The sequence below is a fragment of the Myotis nattereri genome (genome assembly GCF_964212035.1).
Source record: "Myotis nattereri genome assembly, chromosome: 5".
Lineage (NCBI taxonomy): Eukaryota > Metazoa > Chordata > Mammalia > Chiroptera > Vespertilionidae > Myotis > Myotis nattereri.
This window is the reverse complement of record NC_138080.1, coordinates 86027366-86054959: the sequence shown is the minus strand read 5'-3', so window position 1 is coordinate 86054959 and position 27594 is coordinate 86027366. Positions and strand designations below refer to the sequence as shown.

General features: G+C 42.4%; 1 protein-coding gene across 1 annotated transcript; it reads left to right on the top strand.

Moving 5' to 3' along the window:
* Positions 1-14462: 14462 nt before the first annotated feature.
* On the top strand, positions 14463-26117 carry GRXCR2 (glutaredoxin and cysteine rich domain containing 2; the record flags this gene model as incomplete). The annotated part of the gene is made up of 3 exons (XM_081092689.1): positions 14463-14798; positions 20209-20436; positions 25935-26117. The coding sequence occupies 3 exons, from the start codon at positions 14463-14465 to the stop codon at positions 26115-26117; spliced, it is 747 nt and encodes a 248-aa protein (XP_080948815.1).
* Between the last annotated feature and the right edge of the window lie 1477 nt (positions 26118-27594).

Genomic DNA, 27594 nt, shown 5'->3' with positions numbered 1-27594 from the left:
CCACTAACCTGGACAAGCTGCTAGGAGAGAGGCCTGACCAGCTGGCCATTGAAGTCTCTGACCAGCTGATTGTCCTTGCCCACTTGACCTGATCCGCACCTCCCCAGACCCACAGACTTTCCCACACTAGACTGTGAGTTCCTTGGGAGCAGAGCCATACTTGTTTGGGTTACAGCGGTAGCCCTGCCTTCTAACACAGTGCTTAGAAATTAGGTGCAAAGTACATATTTGTTTCATTGAAGCAGCTCTTTCCTGTCTTCTGGAGTCATTCAGCCCATTTCTAGTTCGTTGTGGGACTCAGCCTCAGTTCTCTCTCTTCCCTGCAGGTGGCAGTATTCAACGGCTTGAACTAGCCTTGCTGCTTTCTGAGGCAGTGGTTCTCAACCCATCAGACACAACGCATGGTTTTAGTAACAGCAATTTCATAACACCTCTTTATTATTCTGGAGTAATAGATTAAATAGTCCACCTACAAATATAACTTCAAAAACCATACAACAGCCTTGCTCTAATGTAAATAGAAATAAAGGGCAAGTCATTGATAATAAAACACATATTTTCATAGCAAATGCTTGGGTGTGATTTCCCTAGGAGATACCATGAACTAGTCAGATGCTGTGCCGATGTCTCGGCCCCCTGTGAACACGACAACTACAGATGCTGTCTGATGCAGCAGCAGCATTTTAGCCGTGAAGTAATTGTCCAGAATGGCAGGCAATTCTTGGTAGAATTCTGAATAAATAAAAGTATAAACTCCCTTAATATATATGCATTTTCAGTCCCCTCAAATGTATACTAAAGACAAGTGCCTTACTTGCACCAAACAATCAACCAACCAACCAACCAACCAACAGGTTCTAGGCTCAGATAATTACAAACAAGTGTTTTACCTGTGGGAGAATCAGAGGTGTGGGATAATTTGTTTGCTGTACTGTCCTTTATGTTGCAGGATGTCCACATCCCTGGGTCTCACCACTAATGTCTGTGGTGTTCATTCATTGTGAGAACAGTACTGAAAAATGTTTCCACACATGGCCATAATGTCCTGTAGGGGGCGCTATCGACCCCATTAAGAACTTTTGCACTAGCTGTGCTAATTGGGCAGCCACAAGTCATTGTGGCTACTGAGCCTTGAAATGTGGCTAGTGCAACTGAAGAACTAAACTTTTGATTTAATTTACATACACATTTTAAACTGATGCTCAATTCAGTTACTGGAAAACTTTTAAGTATGATTGGAACAACTTGGGTATGTGAATCTACTTTGTCAATGATAAATTTCATGAAATCTGAATGCAGATCAAATATTTCTAATAAAAGTTCAGTGACCTAATTGAGATGCTCTAAGTGTAAAAGATAAATAGGAGTTTGAAGATTGAGTAGGCAAAAAAGAATACAGAATATCATACGAATACCATGGTTATGTTGGATTACATGTTGAAATGATAAAGGTTTGGCTAGATTGGGTTAAATGTTATTAAAATGAATTTCACTTGGTTCTTTTTGCCTTTTTAATGTTGTTTCTGGAAATTAAAAAATACATATATGTGGATTTTTTCTATTGGAGAGTGCCGGAGGAGAGAAAACTCAGGACCAAAGTTTCACAGCCTCTGGGGCCTCTTCGCTATTTCTGTCAGAAGTGAGAGAGGAGTTAGAAAAATTAGTTTCTTATTCTCTAGCTGGCACACCAGGGGCTGCAGGGACCGGGTCTTTGTGATGGTAGAATTATCCCAAGTGATTATTATTTAATGGAGTCCCAGATTTTGGCCTGTGGTAGCTGGCACGGTTGATGTTTTTCCACTACCCTCACCCTCTGCTGGGTCCTCTGGGAACCTTCCCTTTACATTCTGACGTGGGAGATTTGGCCTGTGATACAAAGACTTGTGCCAGCTCAGCTCAGAGGCAATGAGGAAAAGGCATTTCAAAGTACAAGGAAGATGGCTTATCTCTCCATTCCAGTGATTTACAGATAATGCAGGTGGTTAAATTTCAAAGCTATCTGTGGGGTCTCCTCTGAGGCATAGCATAGAGAACCAGCCTCACTGGTAGCTAAGTTACAACCCAGCCATGGAGAGGCCTCACATATTCAGAAGTCTGTTATGGGATCTACATTATAGCTAGACTGGTTAGAAGCATTTTCTGTCCCACTTTTAAGGAATCGACTATTATTCCCAAGTGGTCAAATTGATGGTGTGAGTGAAGCATTATTAATGCTGAGAAGCATGAACTTTGGGCTCAGAACTGGGCAAGGATAACGACTGACATTTCATGGCTGTGGGACCCTGGGCAGATAACTTCTCTGAGCATCAGTTTCTAGTCTTCCTACCTATAAAACACCTTTCTCATATATAGCAAATCTCAATAGCAGCCGCTGTTTTTCAACAAGAAGCGGGTGAGAGTGGGAGGTGGGGAGAACTTCTAAGCAGGCAAGCATCTTAGGACAGCATCTCCAAGACTATGTTTCTCAGAACCCTGATCCTATGAGATAGAATTCCAACAATAAAAACAGGGGTCTTTTTTTTGTAAGTCACTTCTACTGCTTTTTGGACATGGTGTATCCCCAAGTCAAGAATGACAATACTTAACATTCTGGGAAGTCTTGCAACAAAGAAATCAGTTTAACTTAGCTTAACCCAACATTTCCCAAACTTATTTTAATAGGATTTTTTCAAGAAATAACTATTAGTTGTGTGGGCCATACTTTGGGAAATGATGGCACAAGAAAAAATGTCCTACCTTCTAGTCAGAGCTCCTTGATCCCACACTTTGAATGGGCTGACTTGTCATCACATTGTCATGTGACCTGGGGGGTGCGGGGGGGGGGATATAAGTTGGACACCCACCAGACTTTCCCATATCACCTAAGTTCACAATGAAAAACCCACTCCTGAGGGAGCTCAAGCAATCTTGGGGGGAAAATGGTGGTGACATGGGATATGACAGCCTCTTAAACCATTGGCTTGTAATTTCTATTTTGATTGGTGGTGGAATAGATGGGAGGGATGGTAAATTTAGATTTTGTTTTTCATGTTTTTTTATAAAGTCCCATGAACTCTCACAACTCTCTACAAATGATCAATAATTAAAATAATTTTCTGCCATAACAATATTTCAAAAGGAAATGCCAGACTGGGGTTTAAATACACACACACACACTCATATACATGTGCACTCTCTCTGTACAGTAATGTATGAGCAGATTAAAAGGATATGTTTAATTTATAAGCCTTACTCTGATTAGAAATGATAGATGTGGAAAGATCTCTAAAGGATAATGTTCATACTCAATTTGCAATAATTGCACATTTCTTTCATCAAGACACATATCTAATATAATTTCTCAAATCCCAAAGTACACATAAAAAGACAGTCCAGTAAATGACCTCAGAAGGGATAGGATACAAATTTTACTTCAAAGAAGATTCAGAATACAGTAGGGCAGTGGTCGGCAAACTGTGGCTCGCAAGCCACATGCAGTTCTTTGGCCCCTTGAGTGTGGCTCTTCCACAAAATACCGACTTCTGCGCATGGGCCACGAAGTTTCAATTGCACTGTACATGCACGTCCGCACATGGTATTTTGTGGAAGAGCCACACTCAAGGCGCCAAAGAGCCGCCTGTGGCTCGTGTGCCGGGGTCCAACCCCAGCGGGTCCAGGGGTCCCCAAAGGTGTGGACGGAGTTGGCGAAGAAGGAATGACACGGAGACAGTGTTCAGTTGATCAGCAGCCTAGCCAGGATCTCCAGCCAGGATCTCCAGCCAAGTTCTGGTCTCGATCTCCAGAGAGGTTCTGCCTAGGATCTCCAGCCAGGTTCTGTGTCCATGTTGTCTTGCTAGGTTCTCCAGCCAGGTTCTCCAGGTTCTCCAGCCAGGTTCTGTAGCCAAGTTCCCTCGCTAGGTTCTCCAGCCAGGTTCTGTCCATGTTCTCCAGCCAGGTTCAGTCACCAGGTTCTAGTCAGGTTCTCTTGCCAATTTCTGTAGTCAGGTTCAGTCCAGGATCTTTTGCCATGTTCTCTCGCTAGGTTCTGTCTCTAGGTTCTGAGGCCAGTTTCTGTCCAGGATCTTTTGCCATGTTCTCTCCAGCGAAGTTCTTCTGTCTCTGGAGAACGTTCTGTGTAGGTTCTGTGCCTAGGTTCTGTCTCTCTCTGTCTCCTAAGTTCTGTCTGCTGTTGTCTTGTTTCAACTGTATTTATACCAGTTGATTCCAATCCTATCAATCTCTATTCCAAAGGTTAGGGCGTTTCTTATCTCCATTCCAGGGAGTAAAGATTATGTAGCTTAAGCATGATTATTCGTAGTTAAAGTGATTAATTTCCCACCTGGCACTTAGTTAAGAGGTTTTATTCCCTCCCTAACTTCAGGGGAAAATCCCTACCTGGGGAAACAACCTTTCTCAGAGACCTTGGTTAAAACACATAGTGCCAAGAAGGTGAGCAAACATATTAAGAACAGTATGCCATATATGCCAGGTCCCTTGAAACAGCAAGCATGGACCGGCTCCCGGCACTCGTGAGCCACAGTTTGCCGACCACTGCACTAGAATGTAAGTCAAAATGTATAGAAGCAAACCTAGATATCTGTGAATATTTTTGTAATGCATTATGTGCCTCCAATTTTTATTACAAACATTTCAAATGTTAAAAAAGGGGAAAAATAGTATAATAAACAAACATCAAGAATTGTTAACATTTTTCTATTTTTACTTCATATATATGCATACGTAATTTTTTCATAATAAATTGCAGGCATCATGACACCTCATCTTAAATATTTCAGTGGGTAGTTCCTACAGAAAGGACATTCTCTCACATAATCACATAGCATTGTTTTGCCTAAGAAAATTAACAATAATTCTCTAGTTGCATCTGATACTAACTCTAGAGTCAGTTTTTCCAGGAATCAATCCAGGTTTATATCTCTTTAAAGCTTGAATGTTCCTCTCATCTCAACATTTTCTCCCAGGATATTGACTTTTGGTGAGACCAGTTGTCATGTAGGATGTCTACATAATGGCTTTGTTCATCCATCTGATTGTTTCCTCTTGGGGTTATTTAGCTCATTCTTCTAACTCCCTGTGCTTTCTGTCAAGTAAAAGGTCTAATGTCTTAATTAGATAAATATTAAACATTTTTGGCCAGAACACCCCACCAATAGTTTATTTATTCCTGTTTACCTCCTGTCCCAGTTTAACTGTAAACAGTGCCTTTCGTCATCAAGAATGTCCTGGCCGGACACCCCATCTGTAAATGAAGCATCACACAGAATGTCAGTTTGTCCCATCATCAGGGAGACTAAGTCTAATCACTGGGCTAGATGTCCACGAGATGAGCGCTTTTTTAAAAAAAAGCTCTAGAGACACTGAAGCATGCAACAGACTGACGTATCTCAGAGGGAAGGGGGATGAGAAGAAATTAACCAATGAATATATGTGCATATATATATAGCCCATCGACAGACAATGGTGTGGGGAAGGCCTGGGGAGGGATGGGAGCAGGGTAAAGGGGACCAATGGGGGGAGGGAGAAGACACATCTGTAATACTTTCAACAATAAAGATAAAATTTTTAAAAAGTAATGAGCCCCATAATGAGCTTATAAATTGAGTGATTTTGTTTATGTAAGTCAGGCATGTCAAACTCAAAGGCTAACACGGGCCAAATAAATGAGGTTTAAGTTTATGTGGGCCGCAAAAAAACAAAAGCTTCAATTTTCATAGAAACATAGGTTTATTTCGATGGAGACATGCTGAATACAATGGGCTGAAATAAATGAGTAATTGTTAACATAAAATAATAGAACATTTTAATAAAAATTAATATTTTTTCTTGAACATTAACTTATCAGACACTGAATAACTGCACAAATTAATAAGCATAACACAAATAAACCTGTTTTTCTTGTTCTCCGAAAGTGAAATGTTTCGTGTTGCACACACCAAACAAGTCAGTCCAAGACTAATGATGTGGCAATTGGCTGCTAAAATATTCCCTGCTAGTATTAGTGGAGAGAAATGGTGCACCTGCATGTAAGGTGTGTAAGGGAAATGAATGCAACACAATTATATTAATCAGTCATTAGCGAATGTTGTACTTCTTTATTAATAATTATGTATAACAGGATATTGTAAAAATTAAGTTATGAAATTTTTATTAAAATATTTCTTACATACTGTGATATTGGCTGGGCCGCAAAAATATTCATTGTGGGCTACAGGCAACCCGCGGGCTGTGAGTTTGACATGCTTGTGTAAGTAATTTCTACTTTCAGTGACCCATCAAAATTTTCTGCAACTGGGCACAGTCCTGAGTAAGTGATTTTACCTTAAGTTTGATTTAAGTCAAAGCCCCTTCTTTCTGTATTTAAATGGACTGAAAAATATGTTTTTAATAAAAAGTATGATTTCTTATTATTTGAACTCAGCCAGAGGAAAAATGGTAGAAGTTTGAAGATTTAATTTTCTCCAGCAAATTGCATAAATTCATCTGTACTTTAAAATGTTAGGTACAGTTTACTTTAAAAATATTGTGTTTTCTAATATTAAAATCAATATTAGCTCATCAGACATTTAAAATATATATAAAAGTATGAAAAAATAAAAATCATCACCTACTTAGAATCATTGTTAACATTTTAATGTATTTAAATTTGAGTCTTTTTCTCCTATACAATTTTACATGCTGAATTATAAATCACAGGACCAAAAAATTGTGTTATACCTTCCCCCACTTAATTTGTATATAAATATTTTTGCATATTATTTCAAACTCATTGTGAATCTTTAAAAAATGACCATGAAATATTTTACATTGTAAATTTCCTACTGTTGAACATTGAAGTTTTTTTCAATGTTTTTGCTATTATGAATAATGTTCTGGAGAACATATTTGTCTATATAAATATTTTTCTCCATTTCCACTTCTTTTCTTGGGAGTGCTCCAAACCACTTCTGGTTTGGCACTGCCCGACTTGATCACTTTTTGGTCCAATAAACTCTTCAAATTTTTAACATTCCTCCTTCTATCTTTTAACAGTTCTGGTGTCAGCAGAGGGGACTGAAGGAGGCCCCCAGCAACCCAGGAGCAATTAGCAACCAGATGTAGGTGTCATTGGGCCCGAGTCAGTGTTCTCTTGCTGCTACTGGCGGTTGGGTGTAAGCCCCTTAGACCCTGGATCCTCCTCTGCCGCTTTGGAGTTATGAGCTTTTAGACTTTATTTGAGCATCCCTTGTTGTCAGAGTTTGATTGGATCCGACTTAGAAACCGAACTGGGTCCCGGGTTGGACTGGTTCCAACGTAAACTGGGCAGATCCAGTGTGAGGCCTGCTGGGCCACCCCACTCTCTCCAGAGTCTGCAGACAGTTTCCTGGGAAAACTGGCAGAAGCCAGCAAAGGTCAAGAATTCTCATCCAAGTCAGCTCGCCCAGATCTCCGTTGGTGGTGCTTGGGTGAGGGAGGAAGGGGAAGTCTCATGTCCCTTCCTTTCCAAGTTCCGATTGGCAGGAAAAACATTAGTTATCGATCCTCTTTCCCAGGGACAGCTCTTGCCTTCTTGTTTATCTCATTTTGTGACCTGAGCACTTTGCCTGGCAGCCGTCAGGTTGGGTGCCCCCCAAATACAGCTGGACAGAAATGTGGGCTGCACTCCATTTTAGGCTGGGGTCCTACCGACTATTGCAGCTCTCAGAGGAACTGTCCAGGTCTTTCCTTCTTCCTTGTGCTTATCTTTGGGAGTGGCTCTGGGTTTTAAGCAGGTAGCATCTTTTACACCCTCTTTGGAGATGCCTTTTGTGTCTATGGGGTTGTTCAATATTGTGAGGAATGTTTACTGTTTGTCCCAGTGAAACCTGACAAGATAATGGAAAAGATTTTTTTTTTTTAAAGTAGCTCTATGGTCAGACATTGGTTAAATTGGATGCTGATATTCAGAGCCTGATAGGAGCTTCTTTTTAAAACCTTCTCCCCTAAGCTAAAATAAAACTGTGTACCTATAGGGAAAGAAAAACATTCTGAAGCCATTATGGAAGGCTTTACTAAAATCTTCCAAAGAAACACAGCTGTAAATCTAGATCATAGGAATCTTTTTTAAAAATTAAATGTATTAGGCTGACATTGGTTAATACACAGAATCAGTGTAAAGTGTATAGTTCTATAACACATCATCTGTATATTGCATTGTGTGCTCACCACCCATAGTCTAGTTTCCCTCCAGCACCGTATCTTTGACCCTCTTTGGATTTCCGGTAGTTGGTGATCCCCCTGGTATAAAGAAGCAAACTGGGGACAATTGTAGTTGGATGGCTGGGCCAGCCTCCTGATGTCATTCAGGCTGCAGCCCAATTCTTCAAGGGATTAAAAACAATTACACTTGGCTTACAAATTGAGTTTTTATAAAAACAGAAATTTGGCTCTAGAAAGAATTCAGAGCTCACCTATTCTTTTTAGTAACCCCCAAATCTCCTCTGTTCATCTAAAAGGCTAGAAAATATGTAGACCCGGATTTCGGGGTGGTGGTGGGGAGCCCTTCTTGGAGAGATTACTGTACTATATCCTTTCTGTGTCTTTGAGATGCAGATGTTCTACCTGGTCTCCTCTTGGAACACAGAGCCATTTCTTGAAATGCAAACTTCAGGGATATAATTCTGATCATAAAAAGAAAACAACAATAAGAAGCTATTTGAAAATTAGGTGAATGAAAAATCATAAAAGTTTTCCCACAAATGTTGCTGGAAGCTTTAGCTATTTTAACTTGTTCTATCCACCAGAAACACAATTGGAATAAAACTGTTGTTTTATAAACAAGTTCTGTGCTATCACACCTGTCTTTTGGCTACAGTTTAAAAACAGAAGCTGTAAGGTCTTTCCTCCTGTGTGTATGTTTATGTATGTCTATGTACGTATGTCATAGATGTGTGATATTTTCTACCTCCAGGTGGTATTGCCAAAATTAATTTGTAGAGAATTCTATTTAATTGGCTTTAAGACAAATAAGCAATGTACGTAAATCAAATATACTCTTAGAAATATGGAAACTAACCCAACTGTCTTTCAAGTGCATGTGATCTAGGATAAATCATCCTATATATTAAAAGCCTAATATGCTAAGTGTCCGGTTGTCTGGTCTGCCGTTTAACCAATCAGAGTGTAATATGCTAATGACATGCTAAGGCCACTCAACCACTTGCTATGACATGCACTGACCACCAGGGGGAAGACAGTTGGCCAGTTGACTAGTTGCTATGATGTGCACTGACCATTGGAGGCAGATGCTTCAACCAGTAGGTTAGCTTGCTGCTAGAGTCCGGCCAATTGGGACTGAGCAAGACGGGCCGGACATGCCCTGGAGCCCTCTCATGGTCCCTCCCCAGCTGGCCAACCTTCCATGTCCCTCCCCGGCCCCGATTGTGCACGGGTGGGGTCCCTTGGCCTGGTCTGCACAAATTTTCATGAGTAATCTAAACAGAATTGTTAAGAACAAGGAGCCCTAGCTGGTTTTGCTCAGTGGATAGAGCATCGGCCTGCAGACCAAAGGGTCCCAGGTTCTATTCAGGACAAGGGCACATACCTTGGTTGCAGGCTCCTTTCTCCCTGGTCAGGGCCCTGGTCGGGGCCCTGGTTGGGGCCGTGGTTGGGGTTCGTGCAGGAGGCAACTAATTGATGTGTTTCTCTCACATCAATGCTTCTCTCTGTCTTTCCCTCTCTCTTCCACTCTCCCTAAAAATCAAAGGAAAAATATCATTGGGTGAGGATTAACAAAACAAACAAACAAAACAATGAAATTAAATGGATGCAAGTAAGATAAAAGTTTATAAATGGACAGGGTTGATGCCCTGTCAGGTACTTTTTTTTTTTTTTTAATTTATTTGCTACAAACTAGTTTGGTTCTTGGGGGTGCCTGGCTAAGGAGTATCCTTAAGTCTCTTGGCATTCTCTGCCTAATAGTTATTGTAGTCTTCCTAGTGAGCTGTATTCTCTCAGAGGTCTCAAGTGCATTTTTTGCAGCTATGAGCAGTACATCAGGTGGTCTCACTGCTCTTGGAGAAACAGAAATAACTTAAACAATGAGTTGAACAGCAAGAACAATTTTTCCACAGACCTGACATCATACCCTATGCATTTCCCAATGAGACAACAACACCTTCACTCTGATGGTGACTGGGAGTGGCACTAATACCAAATTTTGGACCATCTCTCATGTAGGAGAGGATGACCAAAAAGGGGGGAGGGTTATTAAATTAATTAAACAAGGAGACCATTAAACTGATGTGGCTCTAATGCCATGGCAATCTACCAAAATCTTAACGTTTTGATTTTGGCAAACCCAAATCTAGGCCTGTAGGTACCACCTCATGGTTACAAAATCACAATGCTAAGAATAACCCATCACAAACAGCCAACTAGGCTTTAAACTATAGACAACCAATAATTTCCTTATTTTGCATCCCTTTTTCTCTGCTGAGAGAGCACCCCTAACCACCTCTGGTTTGGTGCTGCCCAATCTGAATCAATTTTTGCTCAAATAAACTCTTAAGATGGAAAAAGAAAAATCTCCTTAAGAGAAATTATTGGGTTGAAAGGGATGGATTTTTTTTTTATTTATTTTTTCCTTGATTATCAAAGTAAGATAAGCTTATCATAGACAATTAAAAATTGAATGAAACTGGGAAAGAAAAAACTCAGTACCATTGGTAACTGGACAACCAAGGGGTCTGGGCTGCCTGTCACTACTGCAGCCAATTAAGCAGAGACAGGGCTGAATCATATATGAGCGTTTATTCCAATAACGCTGGCAGCGTTGGAGAGCAGCAGGTCATCCACAAAAATCTGCTCTGCCTCTCCCCATAAGCCAGCTGCTTATATTGGGTAGAAGGACAGAGATTACATGGGAAAGTAGGAATTACAGGCATGGAGAAGCAGGCACGGGATAAGCATTACAGGTTACAAGTCATGTGGGCTGGCAGGGGTCACAGAGAGCGGCTAGAGCAGCAGTTCTCAACCTGTGGGTCCCGACCCCTTTGGGGGTCAAATGACCCTTTCACAGGGGTCGCCTAAGACCATCGGAAAACACATATATAATTACATATTGTTTTTGTGATTAATCACTATGCTTTAATTATGTTTAATTTGTAACAGTGAAATTGGGGGTCACCACAACATGAGGAACTATATTAAAGGGTCGCGGCATTAGGAAGGTTGAGAACCACTGCAATAGAGGCTGGGGGTTGTAAAGGGCGGGTGCCTCCGGGGCTAGATTATTTCAGCCACGAGGTTGTAAATCTTCCATAATGATATGCAGTTCTCGGGACAGGAGGCTAGACTGCATTCCGATGTTAGCTCCCAGCCAGGTTAGAATGTGCTTTCTCTAATCAGAACAGAACCATCACACTTATTAACAAAGCATGACTAGTATTTCTTATAATTGTAGCTAGTCCCCAGTATTCTATTTCTGCCCCTAACACTTTCACCCATTGCAATCAATGTTAATGTTTTGACATTATTTCTTCTGATTTATGCAGTTTTTTCTGTCTTTGTAAGGTTCAAGAAATGAATATTTTTAAGGCTTTTTCATCATGCTACCAGAATTGCTTTCAATTTATCAATTATATCCTCCTTCTGGAATAATTCTGAAAACACTAAAATCTATAAAATAACCAGAAGTATGATTCTTTCAGAACTTTCCACGATTTTGGTCTGGCTCACTCAGAGTCTATTGTGAACACAGGACAAGGCCTAAAAAAACTATAGAACAAATGTTACTTGGAAAACTCATTTCCACCTTTTGCTTTCTTCAGATAATTAAATGATTCTTTTTTCATAGTCAGGATCCCATTTAATTCCGTTGTGTCAATATTTCTAACTTAATTTTAACATAACAATTTCCAAGGTGGCAGAAGCATGATTGTGCAAATGCATCAGTGCACAGGCTCTGGTTGAAGTCTACTCTTCTGAAAGGCTACCTTTGTTAATGGTGTTCATTTCTTGGGCAATTGAAAATGCCTGTTTGGCAGGTAGCCATGAATGGAAGTCAGCTCACTGGTCCTTCCAGATGAAGGTAGACTATTGGTCACGTATTCATACCGGTTTCTGGGATGAATAGAAGAAAATATTCTCTTTTTTAGGGCTTCCCAATCTTTTTCATGGCGTGGCATACATAGCAAATAATAATATTTGTTCTATACACTAGAATAAACGAATAAGGCTGATGTAGTCACAGGTGACTGCCTTCCAGGAAGCCTTGGGGCCCACTTGGTTGTCCTAAGCGCTGAGGGATACAGGGTCCAGTCTCCTGTAAAGCGTTCATGGTACATCAGGGCTGGCCCTGCTTCCTAGGGGACCTAGAGGAATGTATCGTCTGATGTTATGAAGAGCATACCTTTGTGTTTTTTTTAGAGATGCTGTTTCTGTGTGTGTATGTGTTTAACCTATTTCTTGTATTGATTACATGGGGGCTTTATCATAGTGAAACCCCTCCTATTTAGTAGAAATATAGGTATTTTTCTTGACAACTTTCTGATCCTACCTCTTCACTATTGTCCACAAAATACGTATAACTCCTCTTCCAAAAGTTTTATTTATTTGATTTCTCTCACCTAGAAGTCATTCATACAACAGTTCTTACCTGAATTCTATTATTTACCAGGCACTTTGGTAAACACTGGAGATAGAGAAATGGTAAAGGCAGCTTCTGACTCTATGAAGCTCACAGCTTAGTGGGGTGGGGGAGGAAGAGGGAACCACAAGAACGGTAAAGAAAACAAGCACGGGATGGCGGTAGGTCCAGCGTTCCACGGCATTCTCCCTGAGGCAGGAAGGAAGGCTTCCCAGAAGTGGTGACATTTGGGTTGTGACTTCAAGGAGGAGGGGAAGTTTGACATTTCAATGAGGAATCGGAGTACTGGATAAAAGGCAGAAACTGGTGGTTTTGAGAAATAGATGAGCTTGTCCGTGTGCCCGGAATGCCAATTCCAGGAAGCACTTGGAAGAGTGGAGAGGACCAGGCTGGGAAGGAAGGTAGGGTTAGGTTTTGAGGAACCTTGCCCGATGAAAGGAAGGGTGAGGACTTGTTATGCGGGAGACTGACATTCGCAGAGTTGTGTTTTGGAAACCGCTCTGGCATCAGGGTGGAGGACGGACTTGCGGATGGGTGGGACAGTCATTAGAAGGCTGCTGCAACTTTGAAAACAGAAGCGATGAGGACTTGACCTAGGGCTAGGGTGCTGGGGTGGGTGAAAGAAGGAGTGGTGATAGAATTCCTAGGAATGGCCACAGGAGCATCAGAAGTCAGCTTGGACAATGCAGTAACTGATATCATTAGCAAAAACAGGGTGGAAAGCGTACCCCCCACCATTCCAGCTCTTCAAATCCAACCCATCCTTTTAGACCCAACCCAAGGGCCCTTTACAAGCCTTCTTCTTCCATCCTTGTCCCCTCAGGGACCACTTTCTTCCCAGAAGAGCTATGCTGTGAGCCAGCGGTGGACTGCTTGCTCCCTAAACAGGAGGCTATTTTATGTATTAGGTCTGTTTCCTAAACCAGGTTGTAGGACTGTCATTCTCAAGCCCCGGGTTTCCTGCTTCTCTGAAAGTCATTCCAATGACGGGCTCACAGTGTTGGGTATTTGACAGGTGCTGTCTGCAATAGGCAGTGGTGCCTAGCGCTGTGCTTGAAAAGAAAAAAAAATTTGTCTTTAAAAAAGAAAAGTTTATTGAAGTATAATTGAAGTGCAATAAACTGCCTATATAAAATAGACATAAAGTGGAACTTATCTGGTTCACACAGAGGCAGAAGGCCCAGAGTCCAGGACCTGTGGCTCCCTCTTGTCTAGGATTCCTTGAGACACAACGGAAGACATTTGACTTGGTGAACTGGTCAAGGGTTTTGGAGTCAGATAGAACCGAGTTCAAATCCCTGCCCTTTACTTGCTTAGCTGTAATCCAGCAGATAAATGGGGAAACTGCTCTGAGCCCCACTTTCTGCTCTGTAAACAAGGGACAATAGTACTTTCACTGTAGGGTTATTGTGAGGGTGAAGTAAGCTAATGTATATAAAAATCTCTGGCACTTATTAAATGCTTATTAGGTCATGGCTGTTGGTAAGAATAACAAGACATTTGCTAACTCATTGAGTAATTGATCCGTATTGAACTGGTACTTGTTCAGGCTAAATAAACTTACTCAGGTTAAGAAAAGCCAGGGTTGGGGTGAATTTCTGGGCAAGTTTGGGATTCAGAGGGGACCCAATCTTGTCTTATGCTCCCTCCACTCCATAGACCCGCAATCGCCTGCCTTTGCATGAGGGTCTATCAATACTTAATGTGTGGGTGTCAGTTGCTGTAAACTGAGTATATCCCAGCAGCGACTTGAATTAATTATGTGCAGGAGGAGAGAAAATAAAGTGCCTTTTTCTCAGAGCTCCGAGCTCCACTGGCTGCACTGAGGCCTGGAAACCACAGAGGGACGTGCCTGCTGATGGAGGACCCTGAGAAGAAGCTGAACCAGAAGAGCGACGGCAAACCCCGGAAAGTACGATTCAAAATCTCTTCCTCCTACAGTGGCCGAGTGTTGAAGCAGGTCTTCGAAGATGGGCAGGAATTAGAATCGCCAAAGGAGGAATATCCTCACAGTTTTCTCCAAGAGTCCCTGGAACCCATGGATGGTGTTTATGGGTCTGGGGAAACCCCCAAGCCCCGATCCTACTCCCCTAAGCTGACTGCTCAAAGGATCAGCGTATTCAGAGAGGGCAATGCCTATACGTTGGCGGGCAGCCAGCCTTTCTTCAACGATTACAAGACAAATGACCATAAGGTGGGTATTGTGTGTGGGGGGGGGATAAGCATTAAGGACTAAAGTGCGTTTAGAGAAGCACCTGAATGTTTCAAATTTGTATTATGCTCATGTTCCTGTACCAACCAGGCTGTAGGTGCACCAAATGGGAAGTCGCTCTTAGGATAATATTTCTGGGACAACAATCGCATGCTTGTGGATTCGTTATTAGAAAGTGCAATAAGCACGATAGTATTCAGATTCCATCCAGGGTAAAAAGAAATTGCACTGGGTCTTTGGCTGGGTTATCTCAGTAAGTAAATTAAATAGAGGTGCTGTGGTTTTCAGGTTGCCCGATGCTGGTTTAGAAAATGATGCAGCGACTGGTTGTCTTGTTTCCTGAAACAGCTAAGTGTTTGGAGGTGCTCATTTCACCCCAGGCAGTTATTCAGCCTGTGGTTTATCCATAACTTTTTTTTTCCCTTCCCATATCCCTCTTGCTGCCTGCTTTGAAACAATGTCTGTCAGTTTATTTATGTTGCCTAGCATGAACACTGGGTAGGTGGAGTCCTGGGAAGAGATGGTGAAGAGCAAATCAACCAGAGGAAATGTTACACGGGGAAGAAGTGTGAGCTAATAGTTCATTTGAAACATGTATTTATTTGTGAATTTCAGTGACCTTCCCCAGTAGCATGGATAATCAAACGTCCCTGCATGGTTTTTCTTTTTAAGTTAGAAGAGCCTGGAAAGGTAGTCACTGATTTCTAGAATCTCATAGGAGATGTGGATATGCTCTCTGCCAGTGGGACTATGAATGTGTTTCTTTAAAAAGAGTAAATACAGTTATGTAATGTACCAGGTTATTAATAAATAGTGTTTATGAGTAGGATTTGTACTCCTCTTTAAAGTGTGAAATTCGGATAATTACTCTCTAATCATTTTTGTTAGTTTCCTAAGGGAAAAAATACTACATCTATAGCAGACAAATGTATGGGCCTTGCTAGCACTGATAAGAGTATAATTAGGGCATGTCCACATTTATCAAAGATAGTACTGGTTTCTTTTTGGTATGAAAGGGGGCTGGAATGAACAGCCCCTCGTGTTACTGGAGTGGCTTATGCATTGCATTGCACTGTCACATACTATCGCATTAGGTCTTCAGGACAATCTTGAGGAGAAAGGCCAAGTATGGTCACTCCCATTTTGCAGATGCGGAGCACTGAGTGCCAAGTTGTTAAGGGACTCACCCAATATGGTCATAGGTGCAGAGTCAGAGTAAGAACCCAGGTCTTCTGATTCCCCATACTCTTTGCCCTATGGAACATTCCTTTTTGGAATATTATTGGTAGGTTACTACCAATAATGTTGGTGATGATAATAATAGGTACCATTTACTGAATGCTTATTATATCCTAGGTACATAGCTGTCTTGTACTTAAAGTACCTGTCATTTTACCTAAGTCTTATTCATATGTTTAGAATTTACAAAACTGTAGTTTATTCAATACCTTATACAAGGCCACAGTAGCTAGTACTGGACTGCTTGACCTTCATACGTCAGTATGCCAAACTTGGCTTTCATGTAAATGTATGATTAGGCATGGATTTATAAAACCAGGCATGGCACAGTAGATTTAAATACCAGACTCTAGAAGCCATGTTCAGGGTTAGACTCCTGCACGGCCCAGTTATCCTTGTTTTCTTTGTTTACTGATCAAATGCCACATCCCAATCTAGACAGTCTTTTCGTGTAGGAGTGGTCAGGATGGGTTCATGCACCTGCACCCACTGGAACAGGTTGTCAATGTGGTGTTTATGAAAATAAGGAAATGAGAGCTGGGAAGTCATGATTTTTCAATAGTGAACCCAATTGTAAAATAACCCCTAGTAAATATTGGCCGTGTGGCAACATTGGGTAGTAGTTAAGCACAGTAATTAAAAGTAGAGGTTCTGAACTTGAATAGATATCTGTATACCCAGGTTTATAGCAGCTTTTTTCACAATTGCCCAAAGGTGAAAACAACCCAAATGTCCATCAATAGGTGAGTAGACAGTCAAAATGTTGTAGATACACACAATAGAATATTATTCAATCTTAAAAAAAGGGGAAGGAAGTTCTGACACATGCTACAACATGAATGGAATCAGAAGACATTATGCTAAGTGAAATAATTCACAAAAGGACAATCATATGATTCCACTTATAAGAGTAGTCAGATTTATAGAGATAGAAAGGAGAGTGGTGGTTGCCAGGGGCTGGGCGGGGAGGGGGGGAGAAGAGGGGAAGGAGGAATTATTGTTTAATGGGTACAGAGTTTCAGTTTGGGACTAAGGAAAAGTTCTGGAGGTGGATGACGGTGATAATTACACCATAGTGTTCAAGTACTTAATGCCACTGAACTGTCCACTTAGAAATGGTAAATTTTATGTTATGTATATTTACCACATCAAAAATAATGTGTGTTGTTTTGTGTGTGTGTGTGTGTGTGTGTGTGTGTGTGTGTGTGTGTGTGTTTTAAACAAAACAAGGGCTCTGATGTCAGTTAAACCAGGGCTTGATGTCCATTCTACCTACTTACCTGTGTGAGCTTGGGCAAAGCCACTTAAACTTGCTGAGCTTCAATGTCATAATCTGTGATATGAGGGTAATAAAAGTACCTGCTTACAAAGATTGTTGTGATTAAAGAGAGATAACAGATAAGAAGCTCTTGGCATTGTGCCCAGCACATTGTATATGCTCTGTAAATGTTACCTACCAGTGCGATAATGACCAGGTTCTTATGAAAGAAACACTCAGGCCTTTAAAATTTTTATGCGGTAGATAGAGAAAGTGGTTATAAACAATCAGATATTTTAAGGAATTGAAACTGACCAAAGCTTACAAGGTTCATAAAAAATGGAAGGGGAAGGAAGAGAAGTAACATCCACTGAACACCCACTTTTTACAGAATGCATAAATTCAGCTTCACAATCATTCTATGAGAAAGAATTTTACAAATTGGAAAAGAAGTTCATAGGGGCTCAATAAGTTGCACCTCTCACACAACTGTCAGATAACATTTGAATGCAATTTGAACTCTGGTCTGCTTGCTGCAAAGCCCATTGCCTTTCCTCGTACCCGGTGATGTGTTTAAACCTGGAACAGCGGGGGCGTGTCATGGTGACCGAATAGCAGCCTCAGTCGCTGCCATTGACATCGGGATATTTATGCGGCTCAATCACATAGGTTACCATTCTGGGCACCGTGGAAGGAAACATAAAATTCCTGGCTCCATCCCGGCCCTCTATAATGCACGAGAGGGTGTTCCTCACCGGCAATCAGATGCAACCAGATCATGTGAAGTTTAGTTACACCCGGGGAGTTTCCTTAGACACCAGGAAGAGCTTGGCTGTCAGGGTGACTGAAACTTAAACACACCTGCAGGGTGACTTGGGACCGTCCACCTTTGGAATACATTAAAAACAAATGGACTCGCCTGGGTGTCTCAGATGCCGACCAGCTTAGAGGCAGGAGGTCGAACCAGAGGGCTGCAGAGTTTTTTCAGTATATTGAGAGTTTTGCCTGGAAAAAAGAAACCAGCCATAGATGTGAAGAAAGCTCCCTCGTAACTGAGCCTCTTCGGCTATTACTGGAAGTGGAAATGGAACCTTCCAAAAGTGCCACCATCTTTATCTGCTGATGTTCAGAAACTGATAGTCCAGAGTGCGAAACAGGAACCCCGCTCGCATCAAGCAGTAGGAAATGGAAGCTGCCACACGATCCCTAGAAGAGAGGGAGGGAAACCAGGGCCGGGTAGGAAGCTTGTGGCTTCATAAATAATTATTGAAAACCCTGTGGATGTCTCAAGGAAGGGGACCTGCATGTTGAACTCTGGCTCAAGTCAGATTGAGACTGCTTCGGTGGAGCATCTAAATAGGCTGGCTGATACAGTTCTGCAAAAGCAGGGCAGAACATTTCCCGCCGAAGCATGTGGTTGTGTAGCATGGTTGTGCATGCGCTAATGACCAAAAGAACAGTTCTGAATAATAACAGCAGTAACAGTGCCTACCCTTTGCATGGTACCTTCAGCTTTTGCAATCCCTGTTTGATATCCTCTTCATAGGACCGCCATCCCTGGAAGATGACATGATTAGCCTCAGGGAAGAGAGTACAAATATTTAATTGCTTAATCATCCCAGAAGCCAGCGAAGGGTTGGGGCAGGGTCCTAACACCTGAGGTCCTAAGTCAACTTTTACATGACTGGTTGGGGGATGTGAGAGGCTCCCTGGAGAGAGGCTGGAGTAGCAGGAGAGCGCTCAGGAGTCTCAGGACAGCTGTTTACCAGCCAGTGTAGAAGCATTTCTGTGTTGTAATAATAAGTTTGTCTTTGGTGGTTAGTGCATGCCAGCAAGATAGCAGCCCATTTACAGATGGGCACACTGAGGCTCTGGGAGGCCAAATGACTCTCCTCTATCTCACAGTTGGTGAACAGTGGGATTGGGATCCAACGTTTCCCTGCGAGCTGTCCTAGCTCTGGGAAGAAATGTGTGTTCTCAGCTGAGTAATCCCTAAACATTTACTCCCCTGCTTCTCTAATGTCCAGACGATTCCTCAGCAAATGGTTAAGGCACACATGAGAAATCCAGCAAGGGAACAGGAGCTATTGATAATGATGCTGTTAAAGTATATTTATTGACATAAAAAGATTTTCATAGACAAAGAACAAAAACAAGTTACAACAGAATATATATAAAATATGTTAATATATAAAAAATATAATGATCTTGGGAAAGTGATTGTGAATAGTTTAGTGTAGCTGCTAAGAGTATGGATTTAGAGTGAGACAGAGTTGGGTTTGAATTCCAGCCAGAGACCCTGAGTAACTTTGTGACCTTGAGACACACTTAATCCCCCTGAGGCTTGGTCCCTTCATCTGTAGAATGTGGAAATCATAGCATCTACCTCATAGGGATGTTCAGGGGGAGAAGTGAGGTAATGTTTGTAAAATGCTTAGCACAATGTCTGCCATCATAATAATAACAATAAATGCTCAATAAATTGTATATACTATTATTTATGCACAGAAACAAATTTGAGTGCCACTTATTTTTAAAAAGGCATTCCTTTGTGTTTCTTAAGCCCTCATTATGCCTGGCCCTACATCAGCTGCTGTGGTATGTGAAGTAGACACTCTGGGCCCTACCCTGCAGAGCCCTACACTCTAGTTATATGACTAGTGTAGCTTCTGTCGGCTACCATCAACAGGAAGAAGGGAGATGGTTGCCATGGTTTTCAGAGAAAGCAAACAGACTAGGGAATGAACTGGAGCTTTGTGGTCTGATGGGGTCACAAGTGCTGGAGAGTAGAAGTCCCTCCTGTCCTATTTCCTGGGACGGTGAGCAGGTTCTGCAGCCCTGGATTTATTTGGTGACTGGTGGTGGAGGTTCCATGCTCATTCTCCATTTCTCTAGTCCCCACCCATTATAGATTTTGGAAAGATAATCATCTACACGAATAACCTGAAAATCATTCGAACCCCAATGGACAAGAGAGACTTCATGAGGAAAATTCTCCAGAAGGAAGGGGAGATCGAGGAAGAGTCTCTGATGAGCAAAGAGGAAATCTATGGAGACAGCGACCAGAATGACGGGCCTTTGGCGGAGATGGAAAGCACGTTTCCCCACAACCAGTACCCCCAGGTGCGTCAGTGGGTCACTGTCCCCCCAGGAGGGCCCTGCTGCAGTGGCCTCCAAATGGTCTTGGTTGTGCACTGTTTCAGTAAAACTTTCAAATATGACTACGTAAGATGTCTAAATATTAAAGCTGTCAGGGATTTTATTAGATTTTAATGGTACATTGTTAGCAGTAATAGTTATAAGTCCATATTTCAAACACTCCTAATGTTAATTTTTTGGATGGCTTCTTTTGAGAGCCAATTAGGTATCTATTTGTTTTTACTTTGCAGTGTGGCTTAGAACATCTTGCTGTAGACATGGGAAAAATTACCTCTGCCCTTTTCTTATGGGCTTCCTTGTGCTTCTATTATTGGGGTTCTCAATCCACAGTTTCCTTGAAGAAAGGTAATAAAGCTGCAGGTCCTTATATTTTGTAGAGATGAGTTTAGCTTAAAATAAACAGTGTAATTTGTAAATCCACTAGCCAGGCACAAGTAAACTGCAAAATGTTGCCATATGTGGAAAGCGAATGAATGAACCGGGCCCCCATTGCCACTTTACGTAAAGTGGGGTCCCTTTACATCATGCTTATTCCAGGGTCCCTTTGGGTACATTATTGTAGTGACTGCCAGTCATAGTGAGGGCACCAGTGTCAACTAGTTTATTAAAAATAACAATTTTTAGGATCACAATTTCTTTTGAAAATATTATTAATGCTTAACTTCTTGCCACCTCTAGATAAAAATATAAATAGCTCCCCGCCTTGGAACCATTGCTCAGACATGCTCAGATGAGGGGGGAAGACTGATAGTATTCATTAGTTCTCAAGGTGGGATGGGGTGGGAAAAGCAATTTTGATGACATTAAGCTAAGAGAGTAAAAGCTTGGGTGGCAGCAGAAGTGAATGTTTTTTCCTTTTTAGAGTCTATCTCTTGGGACTTGAAGCTTTCTGTGGGGCGCACTCTCACCTCCCATTTGTTGGCTTCCTTGCCCCTGGGAGGCTTAGGGAGCAGGAACAAGAGGGTCATGAGCAGACTTCATCAAAAGGCTCTTGTTAAAAGTTCTGCTCACAACCTCTCGTGTCTCTTTCTAATCTGATCACTCAATGAGAGATTTTTGAAATACAAATCTGATTGTGTTATCCCTTCATCACCCCCCTACCCCCACCCAAAATGTTCAATGGCTTCTCTTCACTTGGGATAAAACCCAAACTCCTCACTCGTTCTAGAAAGCACTGTGTGCCTGGCCACTGTTGGCCTCTTCAGCCTCATCTCTTACCACATCTCTCCTCATTCTCTTCACCCCAGAAACACTGCCTATCATGTGCTCTTTGCATTTTCTTACAAGGGGCAACTTCCCTGGGCCTAGGATATTCTCCAGATTCCCTGCAACCTTTTTCTCAGCCCCTGAGATCTGAGTGGAGTCATCCTTATCTCAGAGGGGCCTCCCTGGCTTCCATGAGGATAACATTCCTAAGAAGGGACCCCTCAGGGCAGCTCACACCCCTCCTCACAATTGCAGTCTTTATACTTATTTGGTTAATGTTTGTTCTCATGCATAAGGTTTAGTCTCCATGAGGGCAGGGGCCATGTGTATATTGCCTCCCATAATAGAGCCTGGCATATTATAGGTGCTCAATAAATAGTAATTGTTTGTGGAAAGAGGATTGGCATTTGGGACCAAGTGCTAGCTGGTAAGAAGTGTTCTGCCTCTGCCTTCTCTAGATAGCCCTACTCAGAACGCGGCGTAGCAGTAGGCAGACAACCAGACATTGCCATCCAAGGCATTCCCTCCCCACCGTAACACCCATTCATTCTATTCCTTTTCACACCATATTACAACTTGTAGGGGCATATATTTTCAGAAGAGAGCCAGAAAAGCTAGCATACAGGTCCCACTGCAGCCCTGAATGCAAAAGCAACAGCAGACCCGACATGACAATTGTCTTTCAATTCAGTACGGACAGAGCCATGTTTCTTAGCTGGAATGCCATAAGCCAGCACAGAGGTGTGCAGCAGAAAATTGCTGTGAAAGGTTATACTTCACTTGGCCTGTCCTTTAAACTCTGTTTTAAATAGCCATTTGTTTGCCCAATCCCTCATGCAGTAAATGACCGGACAAGATTATTCTAGAAAAGGGTCAAAGAACACCTAGGAGCCCCTCCTGACCAAGGGAAGCGGTGGGGAAAGTGATGAAAGGGCAGGGAAAGGCTAACTGCCAGGCCATGCTGCACCTCTGTAGTAACTATAAGAGCAAAGGAGAGTGATCATTGAATCAAGCTGCGGTGAAACATGGAAGGGAGGAAACCTGGCCCTGGGTTCAACGGATTTGAAACCACAGATCATCTAGGCTCCTTTATGCTTCACCTGATCTTGCCTTTGAAATAACAATAATAAAAAGGAAATAATAGTAATAATAGCTACAGTTTATTAAGGGCCGGGCCCATAATAGCCTGGCACCATGCCCAATGCTTTCCATGCCATAGTCCATGCCATGCTCACGAAGACTCTGTGAGGTAGATATCTCTGGTGGTCTCCTTTTGGAGCTGGAGAAAGTAGGCTCGGAGAACTTAAGTAGCTTACCAGAGGTCATCAGAGTCAGTAGTCAAGCCCAGGTCCACCTGACTGCCAATCTCATGAATCATGATCATAATCATTTAGCTAACCGGATTGGCACTGGTTACCCTCTTCAGGACTAACAAGCTTTGATCCTGCAGTGAAAGCCCAGGCCCCTTTCCTTGGTCATGGAGCTGGTGGGAGGTGGTTTGGGAGGTTTGTTGGTTTTATAACCTGCACTATGTTGTACAACTATGTTCTAAGTCCTCTTACTAAATGTTTTTTGAGAAGAATTTTAAAAAATAATGAGAATGAAAGACAGAGTAGAGACTCAGTAAATACTTGATTTAGTGAATCATTAAATAATTAAATGAACATGTTGAGGTGAGTAGTTGGAAAGGGTGGTAACTCAAATTAAGGATAGAAACTCCAGCGCCCAGCTGGCGTGGCTCAGTAGTTAAGTGTTGACCTATGAACCAGGAGGTCATGGTTCAATTCCCTGTTGGGGCACATGCCCAGGTTGCCGGCTCAATCCCCAGTGTGGGGCATGCAGGAGGCAGCTAATCAATAACTCTCTCATCGATATTTCTCTCTCTCTACCTCTGCCTTTCTCTCTGAAATATATATATATTTTTAAAAAGAAACCCCAATATGCATCAGGTAAATTTTGATTGATGATTTGGCTTTGTTCTCTACAGCAAGCTCACCAGGCCATTTTGTTAATCTTTCACTATCTGACCTGGCATTCTATTATGTTAGGATTTTACTGTACTTTCTTTGACAACATTGACTTATACCATCAAAATCTCACTGGGATCAAGTCTAAAACATTAAAATGTGTGGATTTGGCAGAAAAATGGACTGTGGCAACTTGCTTTAAGAACATTTTGGCAAATAAATTTATTTTGAATACTTTAAGGGAAGAAAACACATTTCTGCATTGTTAATATATGAAAGTATGGCAAGAATCAATAAAATATTAAAAAAGGGTACACAGACATGACTTAGATTTTTGTCAGTTGGAAATCACTTCTATTCCCTAAATCTAGAATGAATAAAGTGTAATACCTCCTTGGGCATTGTGCAGCACAACAAAGCTACTTGCAGAACTAATGCCTCCCTTTTCAGAGATTATTTTTATTAGGTTATAAAAGAAAGCTGTTAGCTGGGTGGAGCCTCCCACTGGACTCCAGCTGTGTTGGTAGTTCCTAGGATTAAGAATGGGAAGGATTCTCTAGACAACATTGCTTTGTTTGTTCATTTGGCAAATATCTGAACAGCAGATATTTTCCTGGCTCCACACTAGATGTCAAGGAAGTGACGGTGAAAGGGACCACACAGAGAGCTTCCTGTCTAGTTCCCAGGAGCTTTCAGCAGAGTGAGAGACCTGCCATGCTTGGGGCAGGACAGGCGGTGGGACTCCTGGTTCAGAGGTTGGGTAGCCAAGGCTTACTGACACTTGAGGACATGGGAACTGCCTGGGTTGGGAGGGGGACAGGTTCCTGGAGACCAGCTGGAGAGAGATCTAAGGACAAGAGCCTGATGAAAAACGTAACTAAGCATGCAAAGCCTGAGGAGTTTGGTTTTAATCAGAAGTTTATCTGGAAGGCAAGTGTTCATTAAAAGGTTTCTTGAGTGCTCTGTGGTAGTCACAATTGCAGGCAACTTAGGAAAATTGGCATCAGTGGGGAGAACAGCCATCAGACTGGAAGCAGGAGTCCACACTGAATTCCTGCTAGAGCTGGTAGATGTCGGACTAGGGTTGTGACTGTGGGGTGGAAAAAAATTGGATGGGTTTGAAGGTGAAATGAATAGGATTTTGTGCCTGATCCGCCTGGTATAGATTTGGCATTGCCCCTTATTTCTTGGAAGGTTATAGGTCTATATATGATCTTTGCACGGAATCCAAAAATTGCCAGTTTTCTTGAGATGTTTTAGGGGAAGAACACAACAGTAGACAAAGGACATTTTTCTGCAGTGGGGGAATCGAGTACTGGAGACCTATTAGCAAGGCTTAGAAGTGAACAAACTCTCATGGAAAACCCATAATATGCCAGATAACATAAGATGGTATTTTCATGTACTCTGTCACATAATATTCTAGCTGCTATACTCAGAGAGGTAAGCATTATCACTCCCATTTCAGAGGGAAAGAAATGGAGATTTAGAGATTAAGGGAACTGTCCAAAGTGCATTCTTGATGTCAGAGCCAGGCTCCTGAGTCCAGAGTGGAGCTCTGAATCCTGGGGCCTTATCACAGTTCTCAAAGAGAATGAGGATAAAGTATTGCAAGAATTCAGAGCTAAGCTTCCAAGGATTGTACCATCAATTCATTTGTCCGCTTAGTCTCCACAAAACAATCTGTCTTGAGCATCTACTTCAGACAACTACAATGAGGGCTGTGTACATAGTCAATAGGAGCATAAACTCTGGTGCTCAGCTGCCTTGGATCAAAACCTGACTCTTCTTCTTCAAGCTGCATGACAATTGGTGTCTCATTTTCCCATCTGTAGTATGGGGATGGTAACCCTTACAGGGGATTGTTGTGGGATTAGATGGATTGATATACGAACAGATGCTCTTAGAACAGCGCCTGGCACCTACGAGTCATGCTACAAATGCGCACTCTTAGTATTTGGCAATGAGGAAACCCAAATCTTTGCTCTCATGGAACATACAGAAATTACATGTCAGGTGATGGTGACAAGGGCAATGAAAAGCGTGAAGTCTTGGGACGTGAGGTGTGGTGGCGGGGGATGCTGCCTGAGAGATGTCCACCAGGGAAACCCTCTTCGATAAACTTGCTGTGATTATTCCGTGCCTCTGACCAGTTCCCTCATTGCATTTGTGGGAAGCATTTTCCTCTCATACTGCCCCAGCCTCTGCGCAGCCCAAGGGTATTTTCACCTGCATGTGATCAATCAACTCGAACTGCTGTCGTTACTAAATGCTGACCGTCTCTTGCAGGAAGGGGAGCTTCCAGATGACAACTGTTTTCACTGCCGAGGCTCGGGCAGTGCCACCTGCTCTCTGTGCCACGGCAGCAAGTTCTCCATGCTGGCCAACAGGTTTAAGGAGTCCTATCGGGCCCTGCGATGCCCTGCCTGCAATGAGAATGGCCTGCAGCCCTGCCAGATTTGCAATCAATAGCCCGCGGCTTTGAATGTCTGCCTTTATCGCATCCTCTCTAACGTTATTTCTAATAAACTGCCCCCACCCTCCCTCTCCCAGCGTGGAAGCCACAGTGGCTGTGCTCGCTTCCATCGCTGGCAAAACACAACCACCCTCAGCTACTTGATGACATTTCACGAGGCTGATAACATCTCCATGTGGGTCTAAGTGGCAGAGGCATTTTCGAATTAGAGTCGGCTTTGAAACTGGTTCTAAAATTATCCTTCCAGGAATGTGTGCGTGCATCTCCCTTGACTTAGCTCAGTTTCCTCCTTGCGCTAGCGAGCCAATAAAGGTCCCTTCCAGGCAGCAGGGTGAAGTCATTTTCTGGCTGGGAGTGATTTTGCAAACTTTTGCAGCGAGAAGGGAATGAAAAAGGCAGGTGTCTGAGGGACTGAATTCCTGTTGCTTAGAATGCATTTCAAAGCGTCATTGGTCAAACTGAAATTTTAATTGTGCAGCAGAAGGGAGGGATGCCCAATGTCCCAGGGCACTTAGCAGGCCACTGAAAACAAAACAGCAGGTACAGGCTTCGTGCTGAAGATAGGCTGGCTGAGGAGGCATTTCTTTCAAAGCCCCAGACCCTCCTGTGTGATGGGCGGGGGTGACTCCCATGCAGGTGACAGCAGTGCTCCGTAGGACAAGATGAGACCAGACATGTCTGTGTGCCTCCAAACTACTGAGGATAGAAGCCAAGTCAAAGCTTTCTGTGATCAATTTGGTGCTTTAGTACTTGTGTGTGATATCACTTCTTCCAGCCTCTGAATTATTCCCAAATAAATCTATTTTAAGGTGTAAGATACAGCCATGATCTCCTCATAGAAGACTCTGGATGGTCTCTAGGCATCTACTGGAAACCTGGAAAAGAAAAGCCAACCAAGGCCGATTTTTAGCCATGATCTTTCTGCTGTCTGTGAATACACGTACAAAAGGTCAATCTTTCCTCTGAAAGTTGGTATAAAATTAGAAAAATGCTTTTGTTAATGGACTTTGTAGCCCAGTCCCCTTGAAATAACACTGTAAAATGTTACCTATTGAGATGCGTTGCTTTTCTATGATAATTATTTGGATTTTCATAACAATTTTTTCAGGATTTGTTTGTTAGCCTGTGATATCCAGCTATTAAAACTCACCAGTGGAACAGTACTTTTCAGGCACTATAATAACACTTCTAATAAAAAGATTAAAATATTCTCCAGTGCCGTGGTCATTCTGCTTCTCCTCGCTTAGCCAGAGCAGTAGAGCTGCTGCCGACTTTCTTTGCTTCTGCACTTAACTACTTCCTAACTCTGTTTTCTCACAGCTGTTGACTCCTACATCTTCCCAGAGTATCAGAGGCAGGGGTGGTGTTGAGAGACCTTTAAGTGTAGCCTTTTGCTCTGTGGTGGGAACATCTGACCACAGCTGCTGTTTGAGCCCTGCATACGGGATGTGCAGGACCATACGGCCAGGTGCT